Source organism: Aegilops tauschii, chromosome 7, assembly GCF_002575655.3.
Source record: "Aegilops tauschii subsp. strangulata cultivar AL8/78 chromosome 7, Aet v6.0, whole genome shotgun sequence".
In the NCBI taxonomy this organism is placed as follows: Eukaryota; Viridiplantae; Streptophyta; class Magnoliopsida; order Poales; family Poaceae; genus Aegilops; species Aegilops tauschii.
In genome coordinates, this window is record NC_053041.3 from 620,988,603 (window position 1) to 621,012,147 (window position 23,545).

A 23,545-nucleotide genomic window follows, 5' to 3' on the forward strand; every position below is an offset into this window, starting at 1 on the left:
TGGCAACTGCAGTTCATTAAACATGGCAACTGCTGTTCATCAAACATGGCAACTGTAGTTAAGCAAACATGGTAACTACAGTTGAGTAAATGTGGCAAACTGCAGTTCATTAATCATGGCAAACTGTAGTTCATTAAGCACGACAACTACATATCATGTTTACTCTGTACCTAATGGCTACTTTTCAACACAATCATCATTTTCAAATAAGCATTTCAACTGCATTGCATTCTACATGGCACCTGGTACCTTCATGATTTGTGCAAATAAGATTGTAACAGAACTGACTGACTTGTTAAAAATCGTGTTGGTGTATATCTTGCTCATCTGCCTCTCCATTGGTAAATACGTTAGCAATTTTGGCTGCTTGAGCGCGGTGTTTGCTTCTTGCTGTAGCTCGGATCCCAGTATTTTTTGTTGCAAAGCGGTGTACTGCTTGGCAAACTGTAGCAATGAGTTGCCAGGGCTCACGTACCGCTTCAAAACAGCATTGAACCCCTCACTGCGCTGTGTAGTCTGCAGAAACGGGAAGAAGCACTGCATGAAGTAGGCCGGCACCCAGTACATTCGCTTCTCCCACAAGCTAGCAAGCGTCTCGTGGTCTTGGACTTGATATGTTTCAATCATAGCCATCCAGCTCCTTTCAAACTCCTCCACCGTCAAGCTGTGGTCCACGCACAGCTCGAATGCCTTATGCAGGTCTGGACGGTCAGCAAAGAACGATCCTAGTGTCTCCTCAGCCTTCTTTATAATGTGCCACCTGCAGTGCCTGTGCACTGCCAACGGAAATACCTCCTCTATGCCTGCACGCATGCTAAAATCCTGGTATGTTATTATGTTCATCGGAGCAAGTCCACCCATGCACTCCAAGAAGGTCTTGAACAGCCAAACGTACCCATCCGTGTCTTCATTCCGAACGAGCCCGCATTCGAACTGCAATGACTAATTGTGGTTATTTATTCCTATGAATGGAGCGCATGGCATCTTGTACATATTAGTGAGATATGTCGCGTCGAAAGAAATGCAGTCTCGGAAATGTTTGTAGGCTCTTCTTGTAGCACCATCCACCCAATACATGTTCCTGACACGGTCCTCATCGTCCAATCTTATCCTGTAGAAGAAATCTTGATCTTCTTTCGCTTTCTCATCGAAGTAGGCTATCGTGGCTTCTATGTCAGCCAACTTGCTTTCTCTAAGGTACTTTGCCTTTAGGTTTGTGATGTCTGCTGGTAGGTAGGGCATGCTACTCAGAGACCCCTTTTTGCTGTGGATGAGGGAGAGTATCTGCACCATTCTTGATGGACTGACGTTACAATCATGTAGCAGCTTTATGAATTTCTTCTCGAGGGGGGTGAATCCTCTGTGGGCGGTCAGAAATTTTACCAGGTCAAACTTCTTTATTAGCTCGTGGTTGTGCTCGTCAAAATATTCAGTGACCACCCACTATGCTCCATCTACATTCAGCTTACACGGGACAGGGCATTCCGTCTTGACAATGATACCTCTCTTTCATTCCGGAACGACAGGCACATCACCTTTGCCCTTCTTGTTTCTTCGTGCCTTGTAGCACCTCATCTCACCTCTGCTGTACTTGTTAGTTTTTTTAATTTTCCTATGGTATGCGGTGTTGACCGCAAACCCATGGAACTTTGCATATGTCTGGTAGAATTCCTTTGCGTCTTCAAACGAATCAAATCTCTGCCCAAGATACGGTGGCTGGGGTACCATGATTTCTGATTGCCCACCATCTTCATCCCCTTGTGCTTCGTCATCGGTTTCATCATTCACTTCAGTATCGGCGGCTGTTTCACCTACTTGAGTGTTGCTTGTGCTGGTGTGCATAGGTGTGCTTGTCGGTATTGCTGGCACGATTGCCATTTCCGACACTGACTCGGCATTGTTTGTGGCATGAGTGTTGGCTGGCTGGTGGAACGCGTCTTCCGTGCGCTCAGAGCTCCCCGCAGTAGATGTCCCCGCGCCGCTGTTAATTGTAGTTGAAGGTCCTGCATTAAAAAATCAGGTACGAGCGTAAGATTTTGCTTGAATGTCATGTGTATCGTAACGGAGTACAGCAACTGCATGTGATTTTGCATGACATCATTTCACACAGCAAGCCGTGAATCTGCATATGGCCATGCATGGCAACTGTAATTCTCCAGTAATGGCAGCTACAGTCCAACCACATGGCAACTACCGTTGCCAACACATGGTAACCAGCGTCTTTTAGCTTCAGAACTTGTAGCATATAGCAATGGCAGAAATAGTCCAACACACATGGCAACTACTGTTGCCCACACATGGCAACCAGCTTCTTTCAGCATCAGAACTTGCAGCACATAGCAATGGCAGATACAGTCCAACATACATGGCAACTACTGTTGCCAACACATGGCAACCAGTATACTCTAGCATCAAAACTTGTATTCTAGGCTTGAGCTCAATACACAAATGTGAACAATCATGAATGTTGCACACACTCTTATAGCAATTGGCAAATCCCGAAGACAATATACGACTCTTTTGCACATGACCACTTGGTAGCATTTTTTGTTTGTTTTTTCCACCACCACTGTTACAAATCTACTTTTCTTCACATGCTATTCCCCACAAAAGCAAATGCAGTACTGTTTTCTGTTTTCACTTTTTTTTACCTTGTTGTGCCGCATGTGTCGATCTTGTGTGGTCTGTCATTCCAATTTGATGTGCTCTATCTGCAAAAGCGCTTTCCTGCAACTGTGAAGCTTGCCATGAGATGTTTGCCGATGTGGTTCCACCTTAACAACCTGCGATCATGGTAGCAGTTGGTCATTGCATGGAAACTGTAGTTTGTTCAACATGGCACATGTCGTGGTCCAACCATGCCACACAGATTTGTTCACACTTGTCATCCACGGTTGTTTAGACATTGCAGTCACATTTGATTATACATGGCAACTGCAGTTGTCCAGGCATGGCAACTGCAGTTTGTCCAGCCATGGCAACCGAAGTTGTCCAGGCATGGCAACTGCAGCTGTCATATATGTTCCTTTCTCCTAACTCACTGTCCACAACTTCACTTTCATGCACTCACCTATGTACGACGTTGATGGCAGGTACATGGTTGCTGCCTGATGCCACGTGCTGCATGAAGGTCCTACATTTTTTCCGATATAAATCGTGAGTCTTTTGCCATCCTTGCAAGTTTAATTTCATGTCCACAACAATAAGTTCCTTTTTCGTATGCGTTACCTTGATTTGCCACATTAGCTAGCTGAAGTTGGTTGCCCATACATTTGTCAGCGTTAGCGCCCTGTGACGAAACTTGCCATGCTGCCCCCCTGATTGTGGTTTGGTCATAAGAACCTGCTAAAAATAGATTGTAGGACATAAGTAGAATGACATCTTCATCGTCACGAACATGGCAACTGTTTCTTCTTTCTTTATCATGCATCGTACCGATGCCCGCGTAGTGCTCTAGTAGTGGCAGCAATGGCCCTGAAGAAATGAGTTGATTGTACTCTGCTGCATCCCAAGGTGGCGTTTCCGGCCTTTGAGAAAGCCAAGGATCAGTGCCATCTTCGTGATTCATTCTTCTGCTTTTTCTTTTCTGCCACTGCGCTTTTAGTCACTGCATGAACAAGAGCGCATCAACAATCCGCAAAAAGCGTTCTTGTTGTTTGCACGTAGAAGATAACACGGCAATCTCATAAAATTTCTTGCGTAGGCAACCAACACCTCATGGCAAGTAGGACATGCACATCCATTTTCTTTTCTGAATTCTGGATGCCATCTATCATTTTGAAGCGATGGCAACAGAAAATAAAATAGGATGGCAAGCAATAATATAACATGGTGGCAACTACGGACAATGATAGATGGCAACTGACGTTAGATACAAGTGGCAATTATTTTTCCTCCCTCCCCGTGCCAAATTCCTCCTTTCTCTCCCAATTTTATAGTGATTACTACGCTACCAACTACTCGCATCAAGCCAACCCAGAAGCTTGGAACAAGTCTAGCATAGTATATGGCAGATCTGGCGTATGTTGGTGGGCAAATGCAAAGACACACAAATTCGTGGGGTGTTTGCCTTGATAGCGTAGATCCAGTCGCCATCTTCGTGGGCAAATTTTGCAAATTCAGATTTCTGGACAAAAAAAGGTCGAGAAACAGAAGGAGATCGGAGATCCACCTGTTTTAGCTTGTCGTCTTGGGAGGACGGGGTTGGGGTGGGAGGGGGTAGGGGGGTGGGGTGGGTGGTTAACGGTGGGAAAGGCGCTAGGGATCTGCTCTGGTTGCCATGGCAACCAGAGAAGGAAGGCGACGGAGGTAGGGGGTCGAGAGGTGCGAGACAATGGCGGCAGGGCGGACTAGGGACCGGAAGGAGCCCGGGACGGCTGACGTGCTGGGTCGTGCGGGCAGCGCGGTCGTTTGGCCCGGACGTGTGGGCGGTTTTGCCACACACCGGACGTGCGGGCTGTGGCTGCGCGCGCCCAGACGCGGTCGTGCGGGCGGGTTCTTCTCCATGCCACACGAGGCGTGCGGAACAACCACCCGATACACCACACGTGTGGCAGTTATTGGTGTCCTAAAAATATGGTGAGACATATTGTGCTAAGAGATCATCTCTTAGATAAAAGAAGACAAGTCTTTTCTTATGAATTCTCTCTCCTCCACATCAACATTTATCCTATGTGGCATTTCTAAGATAGAACCATTGTAAGGGCATGTACAATGGTTCTCTCTTAGGAATGCCACATAGGATAAATGATGAGGTGGAGAAGAGATAAATCATAAGAAAAGGCTTGTCTTATCTTATTTAAGAGAAGACAAGAGATGATCTCTTAGCACAATATGTCTCACCATATTTCTAGGAATAGCTAGTTATTGAAGATAAAGGTAAGAGATGACCATTGTACACATGTTTTTTTGTCATCTCTAAATTACATGCAAGACTTAAGACAAGACTATCTTATCAACCATTATACATGCCCTAATTGGGCTGTGCCAGGAGGTGATTAGGGGGTGATTTGGGTGGGGGTTAGGAGGTATTAGGGCTTGATTTAGTGAGGAGACTAGTTAGCTAAAAAACAAATAGTGGGGAGACTAATATAGGATTTCACATTAGGTGAGATCAATGAAATCATTTTTTGTAAATACAAAACATGTTCAAACATTTTCAAATTCTTTCAGACACACATCAATGTTTGATGTGCAATCTTAAAAAGTTTCACCTTCTAATTCGACCTACCCAAATAGAAACAAAAAAGACAAAATTGGATGTTAATAGTGTCAAAATGCTATTCACCCAAATCTGCCACTATTCACATTCGAATTTGTCCTTTTTGAATCTCCACCTGTAAATCGAGTTTTGAGCTGATTTTTTTGGAGTTGTAGACACACCTCGAATAATTTGGAACTAGCATTGTGACCCGCGCATTAGCGCGGCTAGATTTAACATAGAATGTTGTGCTTGGTGTTTTTTTTCCAACACTTCATTTCCCTTAACTCATTCTCAAGAGATTAGCTTTGGCATTTTATGACATCATAACAAACTGTAGCTAAAGGCAAGCCTTTGTGAAAATATGAATATACGCTTTTAGAAGTGTTTGATAGTTGAAGAGAAACAATATTGAGGTTCAAGCACGATTTGTAACACTACTAACATTTATAGTAATCACTATTTTTCATCTTTTACTCATCAACTCTCGATGTGTGCATCCCTCCAAAAAACACTTTTCATGGGAATTCTTCTATCAAGAATTAAATATAATAATTACGAAAAACACCTCTAGTAGATTCATTGTTGTTGAATGATTGAACGTATCATATTGATTGAATGCCTCTTTTTTAAGCATCTTTAGACAATCTTTTGCCTAGATGTCAGCATCACAATGATAGAAAATTCATAAACCAAAAAGTAGCACTACGGTTGGATGACTTAATGATTTTGGTGATGTTTTCAGCAAGAAATAAGTATAACATTGATGACTCTTATTTCCAACTGTTTTCTCTTCATTCGTATAATCAGTGGTTGTATATACTCATCAAGTATATGCATTTTGTTCACACTTCTTACATAGCTTTTACAGCTAAGTGGTCCATTTTGAACTTCAACCCTTGTGCTTTTACAAACTTGTATGCGAAGCTACTCGTGTTCCTAGTATCCGAATTGTATACATCCTTTGTGCCATTCAGATCAAACTCCTATATATTTGAGTATATGCTATCTTAGCCACCTGTTTCTCTCTTCAAAGCTAGCTGACCAGTATGCTATGTATAATCCAAGTCGGCCGAAGCATGGTGTATGTCGGCACTATCACAATGAAAGTTTGTTGCTCTAAATAGCCTTCTCTTAGAAAAAATTGATCCCACTCTGTAACAACTGTAGATGTAAAAATGTATCTATTTTTTTATAGATGCAAAAATAGCTTTGTCCTAATCTTATCGAGTTTCCTTCTAGCGCATCAATTAGCCTTAAATCACTGGCATGCGTATCGGATGTGTGCTGTCACCCATGGAGGTCGAGCCTTAATGGTGTTCCACAGACCTCTCAGAAGAATAGTCCCGCCAGCAGAAACCTAGTGAATTGCCAATGATGTATTTTAATGTTAAGCATGTGTTTCTCATGCCCAGCTTCTTTATGCAGAACGGAAGCAGCCCTCCGCGTCCGAGTCAAGCCGATGGGCCATGCCCCATGAGGGCCGTATTAAGCCGCCTCTAGCAGAAGCCTTGCTGATTTGTGTGTTGTGCTTGCCGTGTTGCACCCATGTTGTGATGTTGGAAGCGAGAAAAAGCTGCTGAAATTTTATTTTGATCACGTTCTAAGAAAGCTCATAAATTACACTGGTTTGTACATGCACAAAAAATTACTCCAACTCCAGTACGTCTGTGTGCATGGTCTGGTCAAATTCCCTTGCATGTATGTACCTCGGAGCCCGTATGGCCGTCCAAAAAAAGGCAATAGTGTCCAACTGAAGAAGTAACCGTGACCAATGCATAATGACAGGCTGGTGTCATTGATTGCATCATCCATCAATTGAGTCATTCTTTTTGTTTTAATAGTTATATTGATAATAATTGATCATAGGTGGTTAATTTTGTTAGTTATTCATAATGTATGACATACAGTTTGATCATGTGGGTGGATTTCTGAGAGCCAGAATCTCGCATGATGTGAGTAAACCTTTGAGGAGATGGATTTTGATTGATTCCGCAAAGAGGAAGAAGACAGACCTGTATGACATACAGTATGAGCAAGTTCCCCACTTCTGTTTCTCTTGCGGCAGACTAGGTCATTCCGATTTGTTCTGCCCAACCCCAGGCCCCCGCGATGAACATGGAGAACTCCCCTTCGGGCCTAAGTTGAGAGCACCAGAGGATAAGAAGAAGGCTGTGTCAGGGGATAGTATGAACAAAGAGCAATTCTCAGGCCCGAGCAGTCAGAGAGAGTCGAAGAACTCGAGTAACGTTGGTAAGGATGGAGATGAGGTGAACTCTCCTGTCAAGAAAACAACATCTAACAACAAGAGGAAAGAGGCACCCAAAAAAGTTTACCGACGAGTAGTACCTGCTCCTTTGCTTCTGATGGCTGGTTCAGAGCATGGTGAGCCTCAGGATACAGGTTCGGACTCAGCCAGAGAAGGGGACGAGCAAGCTGAGGAGAGGATTCCAAAGAAGAAGAAACCAACGCCTGAAAACTCGGCAGCGTCTGCAGAGCAGCGCTGCCCGTCCCAATGATATGCATTAGCTGGAACTGCCGGGGGCTTGGGAACCCCGAGGCAGTTCGTGAGCTTCGCCGGCTGGAGAAGCAAGAAGGTCCTGCCCTGCTGTTCGTAATGGAAACTAAAATCAGGGCTAAGAGAGTGGAGGACCTGCGATATCAATTTGGTTTCTCGGGTTGTTTCGCAGTTGACAGTGTTGGACTAAGTGGTGGAATTGGGCTTTACTGGTCCAATGATGTGGATATTAACCTGAAAAATTACAACAAGAATCACATCGACGTTTCGGTGAGGGTCAAGGACCAAGCCGCAACGGAGTGGCGGTTTACTGGATTCTACAGTGAACCGCGGGTCGAAGATAGGCATCATAGTTGGCGCTTTCTTCGGACCTTACATGCCCTGCCATGGCTGTGCATGGGCGACTTTAACGAGATGCTTTTTGGTGATGAACACTTCAGTAAGTCTGCTCGATCGGAATGGCAAATGAAGGCTTTTCGTGAAGCTGTTGAGGATATTTCCTTCCAAGATCTTGGTTGGTCTGGAGTGGCATATACATGGGACAATAGGCAAAGTGGTGATGATAATGTGAAAGCAAGACTCGATCGAGCCTTTGCAAATGAAGCCTTTCGTCAACATTATGAGGACATTCGGGTGCGTCATATAAGTGCTACCGAGTCAGATCACTGTTTCGTGGTGACAGAGATCCATGGTACGAGGCAGACGGATGGCGCGCGCCGAGCAAAGCAGTTCAGATATGAGAATGTTTGGCAGACTCATTCTGACTATGAGACTCTAGTCACAGAAGCGTGGCGTAGACAAGCAAGGGCACGGGGGCTGCAAGGAATTGTGGAGTCACTGGGTGCGCTACAGAAGGAACTAGATCCATGGGGGGCTAAAGAGTTTGGATGTCTTGCGAGGAAAGTTCGGCAATTACAAAAGAAGCTCGATAAATTACGCAAACAGTCCATAGGCCGGGGGCCTTCTGACGAAGAGAAAACCACTGTAATCCAGCTCCGCGAGGCGCTCCGTCAAGAGGAAATCTGGCTGCGACAGCGCTCATGGGTTTTGTGGCTCTGTGCAGGAGACCGCAACATGGGTTACTTTCAGGCACAAGCTAAGCAGCGACAACGTATGAACAAGATAAGCGGCTTGATGAGAGCCGATGGATCAGTTTGTGCAGATGCAGAAGAAGACAAGCAAGAAATTCAGACGTTCTATCAGGCACTTTACACATCCCAAGGGGTGTCTGATATGAGTGAGCTGCTCGCTCACGTACTGGTGAAAGTCACGCCGGAGATGAACGAGATGCTGACGAAACCATTCGAGGCACAAGAAGTCCATGAGGCGCTGTTTCAAATGGCCCCATCTAAAGCACCAGGCGTGGATGGTTTCACAGCCGATTTTTCCAACGGCATTGGCACTTGTTAAAAGATGATGTAACTAATGCAGTGTTGGGTTTTCTAAACGGGGGTGAGTTGCCGGTGGGTCTCAATGACACCTCCATAACCTTGATTCCAAAGGTACGGTATCCCCAATCGATCTCTCAATATCGACCCATTGCATTATGTCCCGTGCTATATAAAATTGCAGCTAAGGTTATCACTAACCGCATGAGGGGATGCATGGATGAGATCATTAGCGAGGAACAAAGCGCATTTGTTCCTGGGCGTTTGATAACTGACAATGTTTTGGTGGCCTTTGAAAGTGTCCATACACTCCGTAGGCGGAAGAAAGGCAAAAACCATGCGTGTGCAGTTAAACTGGATATGATGAAAGCGTACGACAGAGTCGAGTGGCATTATCTGGAGGCTATCCTATTGCGCTTGGGATTCAGTCCTATCTGGATAAGTTTAATCATGAAATGTGTAACCTCTGTTCGTTTCTCTGTGAGAGTAAATGGTGAGCTGCAACCTTACTTCACGCCTTCCAGGGGGCTGCGGCAAGGTGACCCTGCTTCGCCGTACCTATTTCTGCTTTGTGCAGAAGGTTTCTCATCCATGCTAAAATTCTACGGTGGATATATTGACAGAGGCATTAGGGCGAGTGTGCGCTAGCCATGGGTGAGTCACCTGCTTTTTGCTGACGATTGTTTGATCTTTCTAAATGCAAACTCACAATGTGCAGAAAGATTGAACGACATCTTAAGGATCTATGATGCAGCTTCAGGACAGTGGGTCAACAAAGATAAAAGTGCAATATTCTTCAGCCCCAACACACCTGGCTCCATCCAACAGAATATCAAAGGAACGTTGGGTATCATGATCGAAGCGTTCAGTGACAGGTATCTTGGTCTTCCCACTGCCGTTGGCCGGATCACGAGCGACACTTTCGAACACATCGGCGAGCGGTCTAGGAGTAAGATGCAAGGCTGGTCAGAAAGACTTTTTGCTTGTGCAGGGAGAGAGGTCCTACTCAAAACAATTATCCAGGCGATTCCCACATACAGCATGAGTTGTTTTCTCCTGACAAAAAAGGTGTGCAAGAAGCTCACCTCCAGTATGGCGAAGTATTGGTGGAGTAGTTCGATGGATAAGAGGTCTCTTCACTGGATCTATTGGAAGGAATTGGCAAAACCAAAATGTCAGGGAGGGATGGGTTTTCGCGACCTCCACATGTTCAATCTGGCACTTCTTGGCAAACATGGTTAGCGTTTCATGACCAATCCCACCTCACTTTGTGCCAGAGTTCTGAAAGGTAGATACTTTCCAGACACTGATTTCCTGCAGGCTAGAGCACCAAAGGCCGCTTCGGCTACCTGGCGGGCAATCATCTCTGGACGGGAAGCTTTGTTAGCGGGGATTGTTCAGTGTGTTGGGGATGGTACTTCAATCAATCCGTGGACAAATAAATGGATCCCCACAACACTAACCAGAGCACCCTTGCTCAGACCGCCGGGCACAAACATCAACCAAGTTAGCGAGCTTATTGATACAGAGAACTGGACTTGGAAACAAGACCTAGTTCGTCACACTTTTATCGCACCAGACGCAGAGGCTATTCTGAATATTCCTCTTCGACGCGGCGGGGGCGAAGATACATTGGCATGGGCACATGAGAGATCAGGCATCTACACTGTAAAATCAGCGTACCGAGCTCTAGTGATTCAGAAAGAGCATCAAGCTCGAGAAGAAGGGCGGGTTACCGAATCTTCAGTAAGTAAGCAGCAGCTGTGGAAGTCATTATGGTCTCTCAAAGTGGTACCAAAAGTGCGAGTGTTTTGGTGGAGGGTACTCCGTGGTATACTTCCCGATGAATGCACACTCAAGTATCGGCATATTCGAGAAATCAGCCTATGTAAAATCTGCAAGGCAAAGGAAGAGGATTTGGAACATGCACTCATGCACTGTTCACATGCCTAAAGGTTTTGGGAGGAAGCACGTCGGCTCCTGGATATCAAACTCCCGTGGCTCCACCCTTCTACCTGGGCAACCGACATTTTATGTGATACAAGATTCTCGCCCAAAGAACGAGCAACTATCATTTCTGTCATGTGGTCTATTTGGACCTCAAGGAACAAATGGACGCACGAAGGTGACAAACTGGACCCGGCAAATTCAGTTCGACTCACCCGAGAGGCGCTGGCATTGCTGGATATTCCTTCACAGCATGTGATCACGCTGCCAGGATACGGGTGGCGCCCCCCGGAATCATCCCAGATCAAGATAAATACTGATGCGACGACTATGCGTGAGGAAGGAAAAAGCGGAGCTGGAGGTATTGCGCGTTCATCTACAGCCCTTTTAGGTGCTTGGTGTAAACCCCACCCTGGAGTGACTGACCCCCTCATCGCTGAAGCCCTAGCTACAAGAGATGGAGTTATCTTCGCAAATATCAGAGGGTTTACGCACGTGGTGTTGGAGACTGATAGTCTCGAGGTGGTCAACCTCTGGAACACTCGCCGCAACAGTCGTTCAGTTGTGGCTCCAATTCTTCAAGACATTGATGAGCTTTCTGCTAGTTTTACTTCTTTTGTTTTTCAGCATGTTAGTAGATCAGCCAATGTCTCAGCTCACCTTTGTGCAAAACGCGCTTGTACGGTGACTGTGACTGAAAGTTGGCTTACTGAAACTCCCAGGTTCCTGATCAGCAGCCTCCTGGCTGACTGCCCAGTGAATGCGTTTATTTGAATAAAGCTCATAATTCCCTGCAAAAAAAAGATTGCACTGTAACGCAATCTGCAAACGGGCGCCTGCAGGGCCAAATAGGAATTGCGCCGCCAACGGGCGTTGTTTTGTTCGGTTTGCCTCCGTTTGGTCGGCAAAACGGACAGTCATGTTCGGTTTTGGCCGTCCACCCGTAGATGCGTCTAACGGCCTGGCGCATTTGGCAAAAACCGTTTGGGTTTGAACTTAAATTCAAATATAAATAAAAGATATAAAAAACAATTTAAAAGAACTACATATTACATGAAAAGTTCACGGCTGAACTGTCCAACTGCATTAAAATTAAAACATAAAAAATGACCTTAAACCAAATGAAACCCTAGATCGGTCGTCGCTGCCATCCTGGACGCCGTCCTCACTGCATATCGTCGTCGCCATCTCCCTCGTCTGCGCTGAGGTCGATGAAGGGATGCGGCTACCGCAGGTGGGCTGGTGGTGCCGGCTGCACTGCAGGGGACGACGAGGGTGCGCGGTGCGGTGACCATGTGTTAGCCTCAACCCACACGGACGACGCTGACACCAGCTCCGGGTTCCACCGAGGCTCTGCGTCGTCCGGCTCCTCCAATCCCTCGAGATCCGGCAGGTGCGCATCCGGCCATAGAAGCGGGGTGGCCGTCTCCCAATACCTATGACAGATCTCGATCTTGACGTAGGGCCTGATGCGTGGCAGGCGGCGACTGGAGAGATGGAGAATCTGGCGGTGCTCCTCGACCCGCTCCTCAGCCCCTACGAAGACGAGCCCGCCTCGTGGTCGTGCTTGGCCTTCTTGCCGGGCACCCACTTCCACATGCCCATTTTGCTGGTCGTGGCGGTGGCCGGCAACTAGCTCTAGGCTTGTCGGGGTTCGGGGTCGAAAGGGGCAGTAAAGAAGTTGCGAGGCGGCGAAGCGGCACTGGTGAAGACGATGTGGAATGGCCGGCCCATGGGTTGGCATTAAAAAAGGATGCTTCGGGGGCGGCTGGGTGACTGGCAAGCGGGGCCACCCATGCGTGCGTCTTAAATGGGCCGATGGGAAGTAGTTGGATGGCCGACACGAGGGCCTAAGGGCGTGTGAGGAGAGGACGCGTGGGTGTCCGTTTGCTGTCCATCTGGACGCAAACTAGGGGCAATTTTGCTCCAGAAATGGGCCGAGCCGGACGCCTACCGAACACAATTTGGGATTGCGGTTGTGCGTTGGGCCGTCGTGTTTGTCTGTTTGGACCGAAACTGACACACGTGGATCAATGGGGTCGCGCGTTGGAGTTGTCCTTAAGGAGTGATTTGGGTGAACGGATGTTCGTTTTGTGCGGATCTTTTCCATTTCGATCGGCCGAGCGGACAAGTTTGTCCGGTTTTGGCAGGGTGGCGTGCGTGCGTGCGTCCTTAGGGACGCGAAGGCACGTCGTGGAGCTCGTCTTCAGATTGGGGCGAACGCCGCCGCCTCAAGGCATGGAGGGCGATGCAGAACCCTGGTCGACCGAGGCCGAGCTACGCATGGCACGCGGCCATCACATCCAGGAAGGTGCGCCCTACCCAAAAGGTGTACCGCTCGTCGTTATTATTGTGAGACAGTGGGTAAGGCCGTCGAAGTGCGGGATGCGAGTGTTGTTGTCGTCGGCAAAGATCTGCGGCCATCGCCGACTATTTAGCACGTAGTCCGGATTTTCCCTCGCCTCCGGTGTCAGTCCTACCCGAAAGGCGCAGATGGTTGATGCCATGGCGAGCGTGCTGATGGTGGGCACAGGCTCCATTGGGAGGCCCCCACGCTCAGATGCCAGCCTGATGGCAGGCGCGTATCTGGCGGCACTCGCTCGAACTTGCGCTTCTTCGGCGAGCGCGGCGGCAGCAGCGCATCCATGGCTTGGTGGTGGTGGTCGTGGAGTGCGATTGCAGAATGGGGAGCGAGGGGTTCGGCGGATTGGAGTGGTACTGAAATTTCTTTTTTTTTTTTTAATTTTAGAAGATTCTTTTGTTTTTTAATTAGAGCAAAGCTGGCCATCCGGGCTGTGCCTGGCATGCCGGCCTGTGAGCACGCTGGCACAGCACGAGACAGGCTAATCGGGCCATGCCAGGCACGCAACACGCCATGGGTCGTGCTTGGGCGGCTAGGCTGAGCATGCGGGTCAGTCTGACACGTACGATTGCTCACGTGCCGGCACGAGGGGCACGCCTCGATTGAAGGGGGAGCAGGGGCCTTTCCTATTTGGTGTGCAGGTCGCCACCGAGCGACCTGCGTGCACCCCTGTATCTTGCGTTCAGTGAGAGAGTAGGAAACCCTCGCTGAAGGGGAGGCCGGGATGGACCGGCCCAGTAGCGCGGGAGGCCACAACCTCATTTTTCTGTTTTTCTTGTGTTTTCTGTTTTTTTTACTTTTGTTTATATTTAAAGAAATTATATATATACACACACATAAAAAACATTTAAAAAATGCTAATCAAGCATTTGAAAAATGCTAAATGTGTATGGAGAAAATGTTTATTACATATACGAAAAATCTATAAAAAATTTGATCATGTATTTAAAAAATGTTAATCAAGCACTTGATGGTTCATTTTTTAGTCAATAAAATCCACCCTTTGTTGAAAAACTCTTCGAAACATGCATTGTGCACCTCGACGGTCAAGTGAGACCATAGAAGAATCGAAAACACACAAAGGGTACTTATGGATCAGTTGAATAAATTGGTTGAGCAGACCGCTTATGTTAGTTATAGAGTTTTAATCAATGGATGAATATGTTCAACATTCCCGCTGGTTGTTTCTAACCCTTCTTTTTTGAAACTGGGAACATTCCTCAGTTTGTCGGTCTAATGCTTGAGTTACCAGAAAAGTCACATGAAGCATTTTGTCAATACCTTCTTGGCACATAGGCCTGAGCTGCTAGCTTTTCTATACTTGATTTACGGTTCGATACTGATATTTGCTGTCAATTTTGTCTGCAGTAACTTCATGCATTATGCATCTTGAAATAACAACAATTTACGTTTAAAGTCTGAGAAGGATGCTACTTTGGTAGTAACTTTGTAACAGATTTCTGTTTTAAAGATTGTTAGTTTATTGGGAATGAAAATTCTGAACCAATTTAGTCTCCTCTGCTTTCCTTCCTTAGCAAATTTGAGAATGCATGGGGAAAAAAGACATGACTGCCGGACTGTGGCATTTACAGGCGACCAGGCTATGAAAATTGGTTTTCAGTTCGGTCAGCTTAACATGAGACTGTCTTCTGGAATAAAGCTTAACGTGAGACTGAACTAGTTGCAAATTGTTTTCATGCTGCAGGTGCATTTGTAAGTGGTCAATGCTACCCAACTCAATCATGGCAAGATTACAAATTTTGGCATAGTTTTTGAATCACCTGGTGACCTTATTAAACATGATCACACGTTCAACTACTGACACAACAATAACATTGCGCAAAGTCTGCCCCAAGCTCGTCTTTGCATCTGCAAACATCCAAGTGCCGACTTACTTTCCCATAGTCCAAAATCGTACAAGACCCATAATAGATTCTACACGAAATAAGACAGGTGGCAGGGAGGGGTGTCGATATACGGATGCTGCACGTTAGAAAACCTACACCAGCAAAGAATCCTGATAAAACCAAAAAGCTTCATCAAAGATCTTCCATTTGAGTGTAAATCTCAACATGGACTCGCCCATCTGGCACAAGTTGAACATCAAATGAACACATCATGGCCGAAGAAACACCACTCATGAGATAGGCTGCCAAAAAACGATGTTCCGCCATCGAACTGCGCAGAAGAAGGAACAAGTGCATAGAACGACGAATCATGAGGACTGCTCACTCCATTTAGTGGACCATGATAACTACTACCACTCAATCTCCATAAACCTTTTTTTTTCTGTAATGTCAACCTGATTGTTGATTAACCAACAATAATCTTTCTGGACTGGAAAAATAAGCCATGAATGGTTCGATTCGTAGTAGAAAATAGTACATAAAGGCCCTACATTTACAAAAGCCAATGTAGAAGAATAGTAGTGCTAAGTGCTAACTGCTGGTATGAACATCTTACAGTATGACATAAAAAAGAACAGGAAAAGAAAAAAACTACAGCCTATACAGATTACAGAGAAGGTAATAAATAACACTCAAACACAGCAGAAAAGAAATAAAACATCTGAAATATCATAGGCCTTGCCTTCATTACATGCAGTACAGAAGCATAGTATCTGCTAGCTGATGGTGTAAACAGCTAACACATCTTACAATATGACATCAACAGAAAAGATTGTAAATAACGTTCAAGCACAGCAGAACAGAGAATCAGAAGAGTGGGATAACTTCAAACTACAAAAGAAGTCAGGCCAAAGGCCAGTATGCGGTTCTCGAACCTATCAGCAAAGGGATTCGCCACAGATAAATCATGGGTATGCTTGCTATCTGCGAAGTCAATCCAGTGCCGACTCAAATAGCTTTTGACTTCAAATCGAGCATGTAGAGAAGCTCTGTGGTCCACTTGCAGCCGCCTATGTTGATCAGACATCCATTTTTCATTGCAGCTGTTGAGGGTTATAAATATCATTTGCTCTAGCACCATTGCATTCAAGATGAAAAATTTGGCAAAGTCCACATCTGGCTTGTTGCCCCAGTAGTTCTGCAAGACCACGCTTTTGAGATGGAGCGTGAGGCATTCAATTGGATCCAGCAGGTCATATTTTCGCACATTTTTCATTCCTTTCCGTAGGTGTGACTGGAGATGGAAAGAATAGAGAATGTAAAGGCAGTTGGTTAATCAACTAGAGCACATGCTGACAAGCAGATAGGAATACTCACAATGATATACAGCCTCTCTAAGCAGGGGAAGCACTTGAGGAAGCCAATTACTGCATCAAGATCAGGGCCAACGGTGTCAATAACCAAAAACTTGACAGTGTGCATGATGGTTGTCACACTGATGGCAGGCATTTCCTGAAGAAAATGACAGACCTACATAAGAACAATAACCTTTTTTTGCAGATAATGAAAAGAATAACTTTCATGTATGAATTCAGGTTGCATGACTCTGAAACCTGTTGTTTACCTGAAAACCCATGGTTCCATTTCCAATATGGAGTTTGGATGTGCCATTTGACAGCAAAACCGTCATCTGCAGCTTGGGTGCTCCGATGATCTGGACTGTGGAGGGACCATAGCCTCCACTGAGTGGTAGAAACCTCCCAAGGCAAGGGGCGTCCACGATGAGCAGCTCTTGGACAGGGGAAGCCACAGACGTATGAGGAGCAGAAAAGCCTATGCTCCTAATAGTCGAGGAGCTGATGCGGAGGCGGCCAACGCCAACATTATCTTTCAGTATAAGGCTTTCCAGCGAAAGGAAGCCAGAGAGCAAGCTGTGCAGAGCGTCCCCCGAGATGGTGACTGCATGTGTGGTGAGCTGCCTGAGGTGCGGAAAATTCAGAGACGACGCAGACAAGTCCGAGATGGTGAGCATGTACATGGTGAGCTGCTTGAGATGCGGAAAATTCAGAGACTCGGCAGGCAGCTTGGGGAAATAGCAGTAGCAGATTCTGGCGACGCGGAGTGTCGGCGCGAAGCGGAGCGCGGACTGCGGTATCGGGGGCGGCGGCAGCCGGTACGGTGGGAAGCCTGGGGGGTCGTAGCCGAAGCTGAGCTCTTGGAGGTCGGTGAGGGCCTGGGAACGAAGCCAGCCTTCGATCTTGTCGTGGTAGCGTTCATGGAGGCAGGGGAGCGAGAGGCGGAGGGCCGGGCCAGGGTGCTCGGCGAGGATCTTCGAGATGTAGATGACGCGCTTACCCACCTGGCCGGAGAGGCCATGGCCGACGAGGTTGAGGGGCGCGGAGCGCCAGAGGGGCCGCCACCGTCGGGCGCCTGCGTGCGGGCGCCGTCTTTGGTGGGGAGGAGAGAGATGATGGTGCACAGGAGGTCGTCGGGGAGGGCGTTGAAGAAGTCGAGGCCGACCCCGTCGCTGGCCCTGCCGCTCTCCGGTGGTGGTTCTTGCTCATCATGTCGGCCCAACTTGCGCTTCTTGAGGTTGTGCGCCGCCGGCGACGGCGGCGGCGGCGCATCCATTGGTGCAGAGCGGGATGGCTTTTGCGGCTTGGGGGCGGGATTGGAGAATGGGAACGAGGGATTCGGGGTATTGGTTTTTATGCGCGGAAGAAATGGCGGGAACTGACGAAGGATTTTCGCGCGCCCAAATTCAAAGGTCTCAGCCCGGTTAAAAGGGTTTTCGGAAATGCGCATTTAACGTTTTCGGAAATGGCGGGAACGTCTTATATCATACTTCCTCCGTCCCAAAATAATTGTCTCAACTTTGTATTGATTTTAGTAGTACAAAGTTATACTAAGGCTGGGACACTTATTTTGAGACTGAGAGTGTAGAACTTAAAAAAACTGATATGTTAAAACTCAGTTTAAAATTAAAAAACAAATTCGAACGTATAAATTACTTTAGAAAATGTTCAGCTATTTTAGAAATGTTCATAGAATTTAGATTATGTTTGTATTTTAATAAAGTGGTGACAGAGTTTTAAAAGCATTCATGTTTTGAAATAACAAATTTCCTGTCATTTTTAAATAGTGTTCTTGTATTTTTTTAAAATTATTCTAAATGTATTCTACTTTTAAGTAATTACCATATAATTTTAAAAGTGTTCATGCGCTTTTTGAAAAGTGATCATGGTTTTTAAACCTTTGCAATTAAAAAATGTTCACATTTTTTTACATGTTTATGTAATTCTGAAAAAGTGCTCACACATTCTGAGGAGCTGTTTGTGTAAATTTGGAAAGTGTTCATGCATTTCCTAAAATTCTATAACTAAAACTAATTCACATTGTTTAGAATTTTTTTTCTATTATTATGAACAAATCTTTCAAATTTTCCACATTTTTAGGGGAGCCTGTTAATTGATATTGTTTTGAATAACACCTTGTGTGCAGATGAATTAGTCTGAATTGATGAAAAAGAGGCGGACAAGCATGTCGTATGTCGATGGCGTCAAGGAGTTCACTAAAGTCGCTTCGCGAGATATGCTAAAGAGGAATGACAAAAAGATCATATCCATGCAATTTTTATGGCAATGTTATGTCGTATGACAATATCTTGAAAACCGAGGGTCACTTAAAGCATCTCCAACAGTCGCGCTATATAAGCATCGCGCTGAATAATTAGTGCTTTTTGCATGCGCGCTACCGCTCCGGGCTCTCCAGCAGAGGCGCAAAAACCACACGCGCGGGCCGAAACGTCATCGCGCGTCGTTTATTTGCTGCGCCTGCTCCCGCGCACTAGACACTTGAGCGCTCGCTCGCAACTCCACCTACCCCATCCAGCCGCTAGCGCCGCCGCCGCCCCATTTCTTCCGCCGACCGTTTCGTCGTTTCCCCGGACTATCCCCACGCCGCCGCGGCTTCCACCGTCTCCCTCTAGTCACCGCTGCCCGTCGCGCGCGGCAGTCCTCCGACGAACAGCACCCGGCCGCCCACTGCCGCTCGGCGCCTACAAGGTGTTCGACAGAACGCCCGCAAGGTATGTATTGCTTCAACTTCACATTTTTTACATGAATTTGGTGCATGTTGTTTGTAGTTTTTATAGCCTAGTTTAAATTGAACATTGTGGATGAGTTCGTCATATGATTCTTCCGAAGAAGAATTTGATATGGAAGAGGAGGAGGATCTTGTAATGATCCTAACTCTGCACATCAATAAAAAACCGAAGCACGGTGGTTCGGTTATGGGTCGGCAGAAAAATTGGAGGGATAGGATCGATGCCCACAACAGGTTGATGAGGCATTATTTTGTGGAGAATCCCACATACCCCGAGTTGTACTTTCGTCGCCGGTTTAGGATGAGCACCGAGTTGTTCAGGCGCATTGCAGAGAAACTAGTGAGCCATGACCGGGTTTTTTCAGCAAAGGAGGAATGCCGCCGGAGAGCTCGGGCATAGCACCTTTCAGAAGGTGACAACCGCTTTGCATATGTTGGCATACGGTATCCCCGCCGATCGAGTTGATGATCACTTGGGCATGGGTGAGAGCCAAGCCATCATGTGTGTCAAGCGCTTCGCAGTCGGAATTGTGCAAGTGTTTGGCCAGGAGTATTTGAGATCTCCCAATGCTGAAGACGCCGCAAGGCTATTGGGGTTGAACAAAGCTAGCGGGTTTCCTGGTATGCTTGGCTCGATAGATTGCATGCATTGGGGTTGGAAGAATTGTCCTAAGGCATGGCATGGGCAATTCGATGGCCAAAAAAAGGGTTCCACTATAATCCTTGAAGCGGTGACCGATCAAGAGACTTGGATTTGGCATACTTTTTTTGGAATGCATGGATCTTTGAATGGCATCAACGTTGTCAACCGGTCACCACTGATGAATAAGATTGGAAATGGTGAACTGCGACCGGTGCAGTTTGTAGCAAATGGCCGTACATACAACTATGGCTACTATCTTGCGGATGGCATCTACCCAAAGTGGCAAACATTTGTGAAGCCGTTGAAAAAACAGGAAGGTAAGAAAAATCTTGATTTCCACAATGCTCAGACGGCGGCTAGAAAAGATGTGGAGAGAGCTTTTGGAATTTTGCAAGCCCAATTTGCTATTGTGAGAGGACCGGCTAGATTTTGGAATCAAAAGATTGTTTGGTACATCATGCACGCTTGTGTGATCATGCACAACATGATAATCGAGAATGAGCGTGGCCAAGATGTAGACTACTCTCACTATGAGCTCTTGGGACATCCCGTGCGAGTGCGGCGGAGGGCTGAAAGGGTGGCCCGTTTTGTTGCCTCCTATCATGCCGTTCGACGTCCGAAACGCATGATAATCTTTAGAATGATCTCATTGAGGAGTGGTGGGCTTGGAATGGCCGACAAAGAGCATGGTTTGTGCGTTTGATGTTGTATTGTTGAACTATTTGTTGTATTGAAAGATAAACTATTTGTTTGAGTTCTAATAACGAAATTGAACTATTTATTGTTGATTTATTTTGTTTGTGTTTAATCTTCTTGCTTGTGTTTGGAGCGCATATGTTGTTTGTGCAAGAGCGCGCGCTGCATTTTAGCGCGCCTACTGGAGCTGCGCGCGCGCTAAATTTACCGCGGTCGCTGGAGCCAGCACTCCCTGCCACGCCAAAGCAGGCGATCGGCACGCTGCAAACTTATTTTTAGCGCGCCGCACGTTGGGCGGGTGTTGAAGATGCTCTAATCAAGAATGGATTCATGGAAGGATACACATGTTTGAGATGGTGGAGAGCCAGTCATGGATGAAGGTAACCACCGTGGTGAGATGTCAAACTGATGGCTCTAAAATATAACACTTTGCTGTTTGTTTCTGTTTATTGCGAGTTTTGCTCGTTTTCGCCTTTCACTAACGAATATCTTTCAAAAACAAAGAAGCCTTATTTCCTTACTTGTTGTGTAGGTGTAATCCTATTTGGAAGGAATTGAAGCAATATCCACTCACTTCGGGCGACAGCGGATAACTTCCATGTTGAAAGGAATTTCATTCGGAGTATACCACCAGTAGAAAATGAGCCTCTAGTTCTGGTTTCAGAGGGCCTTTAGTCCCGGTTGATAACACCAACCGGGACTAAAGAATTTTTTTTGAAATAGAAAATTTTTATTTTTTTTTCGATTTTCAAATTTCTGAATTATTTGACAATTTAATCTCTCATCACCCCTCCAGTGGGAGCACTCATTCCAAATCGCATAACTTCCCGGCCGGACACCTATCCTCTCACTATCCAGCCTAAGTATGCTTAACTTTCGAGTTCTATTCCCCTTAGTTTCCAAGTCTGCACTTGTTGTTTTCCTGACAATAGTAAGCTGTCAATCCTATTAACCCTTAGGAGTTGAACTTGAGCATGAAGCACTGTTTGAGTTTGAAACTATTATTTTAAAAACAATAATTTTTTATTAACACTAATATTTCTTGAATAAGTAGTTTGACCATAATTTGACCATAGTTTGACCAAAAATTCAAAAAAACTTAAATTTGAGGATAACATTTTTTCCTTTCAGAATTTGAGGATTATAAAAATTTACAAAACGGCCGACGGCCGTCAAAATCGGAACCGGGTTTTTCGTGCTGAACATTTTGATATATTATACGTTTTTTTCGACATCGTATGCAAAAGTTATAGCCGTTTTACTTTTTCATAACACTTTTTTGTAAAACATGTCGAAATTTATGTTTTTTTTAATTTTTCTAACTAGTAGATGTAGTAACATAACTACATCTCGAAGGATTTTAATTTTTGAAGTCTTTATCATTTTATTTTGTTTTTTTCAAAACTGAAATGGCGATACGGGGTGGGGGGTAGAGTTTGAAAATTGCAGAACCTCTTTAGTCCGGGATGGTGTCCATCCAATCCTACCGTCGATTACATCTGCTAGCACCGTCCCAGCCAGAGTCACAACTAAGGTTAACCAAGGCAGAGTCGCATTCTATTAAAGTGGCAAAAAGAATTACTTTTTAATATAGCAAAACTAATTCTATCAACTATTATTAAAGGCTAAACAACTATTAATACAAAACATTAGCAAAATTAATATTAATTAATTATAAAAAATTATCTACTATTGTCTAACTGAAGCATACTACAACATGTTCAAAGGACTAACTAAAAATAATTGAAAACAACAATTAAAGGACTAAAACAACTATATAAGCAAAACAGTACTGTTTTAATTAAAATCCTAATTTAAATTATTCTAAAAATAAGCAAATAAATCTTACTGTGACAACAATCTAACATGTGACTAAAATTAAATTAAATTAAATTTAAAACTATTTTTAAACTCAAATTATTCACAATCTAGGGTTTGAAGCAAATTTGAAAAAAAATCATATTTAAATCATTCAAATTTGAAAACTAATGGCGCAAGCAGAAAGTAGACAAAATTTTGAATCTAATGCAAAAATAATCACTCAAAAACATCAAATATCCTAAAAGATATAAGCAATTTAAAACAAAAACTAAAAAAACAAATGGGAAAACAAAAAACAAATTTCGGAACCCCTTTAGTCCCGGTTGTTGGCTCCAACCGGGACTAAAGGTCTAATCTTTAGTCTTGGTTGGAGACACCAACCGGGACTAAAGGGCATCGCACCCCTTTAGTCCCGGTTGGTGTCTCAAACCGGAACTAAAGGTCCCATTTGAACTGGGACTAATGCCTGCCCGGCGCACTAGCCGCTCGAACCGGGACTAATGCTCACATTATCCCGGTTCGTAATGCAACCGGGACTAATGTGAAAATTGAGCTTCGACCAAAGCCCTATTTTCTACTAGTGTAATATGAGCTTGCCCGCTCGTACCAGCGGTCGTATCAAATGTCACCGCATCCCTCTCAACTTTACAAGCCAACTTTATATTGGAGATGAAGAGAGAGAAGAGGAGAAAGATGTAACATCCCGAAATTTCCCAAATTTTGGATTGTTAATTACAAGATACAACATCCTTCCCTCTCCCCCCTTTCCTTTCCCCCTTCGACAAATATGGTAAGGGGGGGCGCCACTTGGGAAGGACCCCGAGTAGGATTCGGCCTACTTGGGGGCGCCTCCTGGTTGCTCCCTCCTCCCGCCCACCTATATATATGTGGGAAGGGGGCACCACACATAACCACGACAATTGCTTAGCCGTGTGCGGCGCCCCCCTCCACCATTTACACCCTCAGTCATATTTTCGTAGTGCTTAGGCGAAGCCCTGCAGAGATAGCTTCACCATCAC

At 45.5% G+C, this 23,545-nt stretch overlaps 2 protein-coding genes and 1 long non-coding RNA gene across 3 annotated transcripts; all 3 read right to left on the reverse strand.

Annotated features, from left to right (window-relative positions):
* Nucleotides 1–231: 231 nt before the first annotated feature.
* Nucleotides 232–3,098, reverse strand: LOC120969181 (protein FAR1-RELATED SEQUENCE 5-like). Its single transcript, XM_073504594.1, has 5 exons — nucleotides 3,071–3,098; nucleotides 1,525–2,003; nucleotides 1,384–1,443; nucleotides 1,062–1,284; nucleotides 232–803 (listed from the first exon to the last, which is right to left on the reverse strand). Exons 1-5 carry the CDS (start codon nucleotides 3,096–3,098, stop codon nucleotides 232–234), a joined length of 1,362 nt encoding a protein of 453 aa, XP_073360695.1.
* An 11,511-nt stretch (nucleotides 3,099–14,609) lies between these two features.
* LOC109736886 (uncharacterized) lies at nucleotides 14,610–16,797 on the reverse strand. Its single transcript, XR_012188685.1, has 2 exons — nucleotides 16,640–16,797; nucleotides 14,610–16,556 (listed from the first exon to the last, which is right to left on the reverse strand). It is a non-coding gene; the product is annotated as an uncharacterized lncRNA (long non-coding RNA).
* A 56-nt stretch (nucleotides 16,798–16,853) lies between these two features.
* Nucleotides 16,854–17,893, reverse strand: LOC123495009 (uncharacterized). The gene is made up of 2 exons (XM_045231609.1): nucleotides 17,693–17,893; nucleotides 16,854–17,591 (listed from the first exon to the last, which is right to left on the reverse strand). Exons 1-2 carry the CDS (start codon nucleotides 17,891–17,893, stop codon nucleotides 16,854–16,856), a joined length of 939 nt encoding a protein of 312 aa, XP_045087544.1.
* Between the last annotated feature and the right edge of the window lie 5,652 nt (nucleotides 17,894–23,545).